The 1,582-nt window shown below is 41.0% G+C and overlaps 1 protein-coding gene across 1 annotated transcript; it reads right to left on the reverse strand.

Moving 5' to 3' along the window:
* Positions 1 to 103: 103 nt before the first annotated feature.
* Positions 104 to 1,546, reverse strand: LOC113408276 (serpin B6-like). The gene is made up of 2 exons (XM_026661455.2): positions 1,337 to 1,546; positions 104 to 637 (listed from the first exon to the last, which is right to left on the reverse strand). Exons 1-2 carry the CDS (start codon positions 1,481 to 1,483, stop codon positions 233 to 235), a joined length of 552 nt encoding a protein of 183 aa, XP_026517240.1. The 5' UTR covers positions 1,484 to 1,546; the 3' UTR covers positions 104 to 232.
* Positions 1,547 to 1,582: the final 36 nt, after the last annotated feature.

Genomic DNA, 1,582 nt, shown 5'->3' on the forward strand with positions numbered 1-1,582 from the left:
CTTAACACTTGGAAAAGATATTAAATGATCCTGTTATTTAAAAAACTGTTGCTTAAATTTGAATAGAGGACTACAAAAAGCTGTTTCAGGCACACAAGAGAGAAGGGTGTTTAGGGTTGCACCATGTAATGTACAGCATCTATACAAAGCTTGTTGCTTAGAGTACAAAAAAAAATCCCAAGATAGTAAAATGGAAATAACTTTACTGTGTTAATGGCTGCATTTTTTCTTTTTAGGGGGAACAAAATCTGCCATAGAACAGAATGTTGCCAGTTTTGTTGTGCCGGATAAAAAAGAGGAAAGGATGGTCAGCAGTGAACCGTGGTACAATCAGTGCACATCGCATAGTGATCACTGCTGCAGTAGCAGCTGCTGCCTCCGTGCCTTCTTCGTTTACCTCCACAAAGGACTTGTGAACAACCTCAGACAGAACTAGGTCATTGCTGGCTGACATTCCAGATAAATCCACCTTGTTGCTGTCAAATGCATCAGCCATTCCCATGCTCTTCAGAACAGGCTTCAGATCATAAGCTTGCTCCAACTTAAATCTGGGTAAACACACCTCCACTTCACTATCGTCCATCATTTCTGGATTTATCCACTCTGTAAGTTTCTCATAGGTAAGTTCTCTTTCCAGCTAAAAGAAAATAGGTCAAAATTAAAGAGGAAGAAAAGCCAGGAATTTATACTAATGAAACAATGCCCACTGTGTGTGTTTACACAGTAGGGATTAGCATCCTCCCCTGGTCTGGAGTGAATGCTACTGCTGTAGTCAGAAGCAAACAATAAATGGCATTCAGATACATTCTTATATCAATATAGTCAAAAGGCCCTCTAATTAGGATCGGAGTCCCACTGTGCAATATGCAAGTACCGTCACAAGCCCATCTTTCATGGTGACAAGTTAATGCTATTGCATGTTGTCATTAGTAATGAAGTGTACTTTGCAGAGGTGACTACTGTGGGAGAGGCATTACTATTTTGCCATCCCTTGCCAGCCCAGTAACAATATAGCACAGAAAGGAATTCAGTAGCTCTTGAATGGAGCTCTCCAGGATCGTCTTCAATCCCCGGTGACCCCTCCTCTGGTCAAGAAGTCTCTCTTTTCACAACTTAACATTTCTCTAGACATCAGAGAGAGCTGGGCTTACTTGACAGTGACACATGGTATTCCCATCTCTTGGGGGACAGATGTAACGCCTCCTCAGCTCTCCTACCCTGTGCTAATACTGGTGAGTTCAGAGCTTGGGACTTGACTTCACAGATCTAATTGAGATTTAGTCAAATGCTCTTCTCTGGCAGGATTTGAGTTTTTTATTCAGTACAAATGGCTTACCTGTTCCAGGCCAGTGGAATTATCTTGGATTTTATCAGGAAGCAGGATGATCATACTAGTCTCATTATCAACATAAGGGAGGTCAAGGATTTTGGTCTGAAAGTCTACTATGTAGCTCATGTTAAATTTAGCTTTCTTGAACATCATCTGCACTGGTTTGGTCTCATGCTTTAAAAAAAAAAAATATATCAATGTCAACAAGTACTACAGAGCCAGCATATTGGTACTAAACCAGAAGGACTGGGA

The sequence above is a fragment of the Terrapene carolina genome, unplaced genomic scaffold, assembly GCF_002925995.2.
Source record: "Terrapene carolina triunguis isolate 2854851 unplaced genomic scaffold, T_m_triunguis-2.0 Scaffold5428, whole genome shotgun sequence".
NCBI classification, from domain to species: domain Eukaryota; kingdom Metazoa; phylum Chordata; order Testudines; family Emydidae; genus Terrapene; species Terrapene triunguis.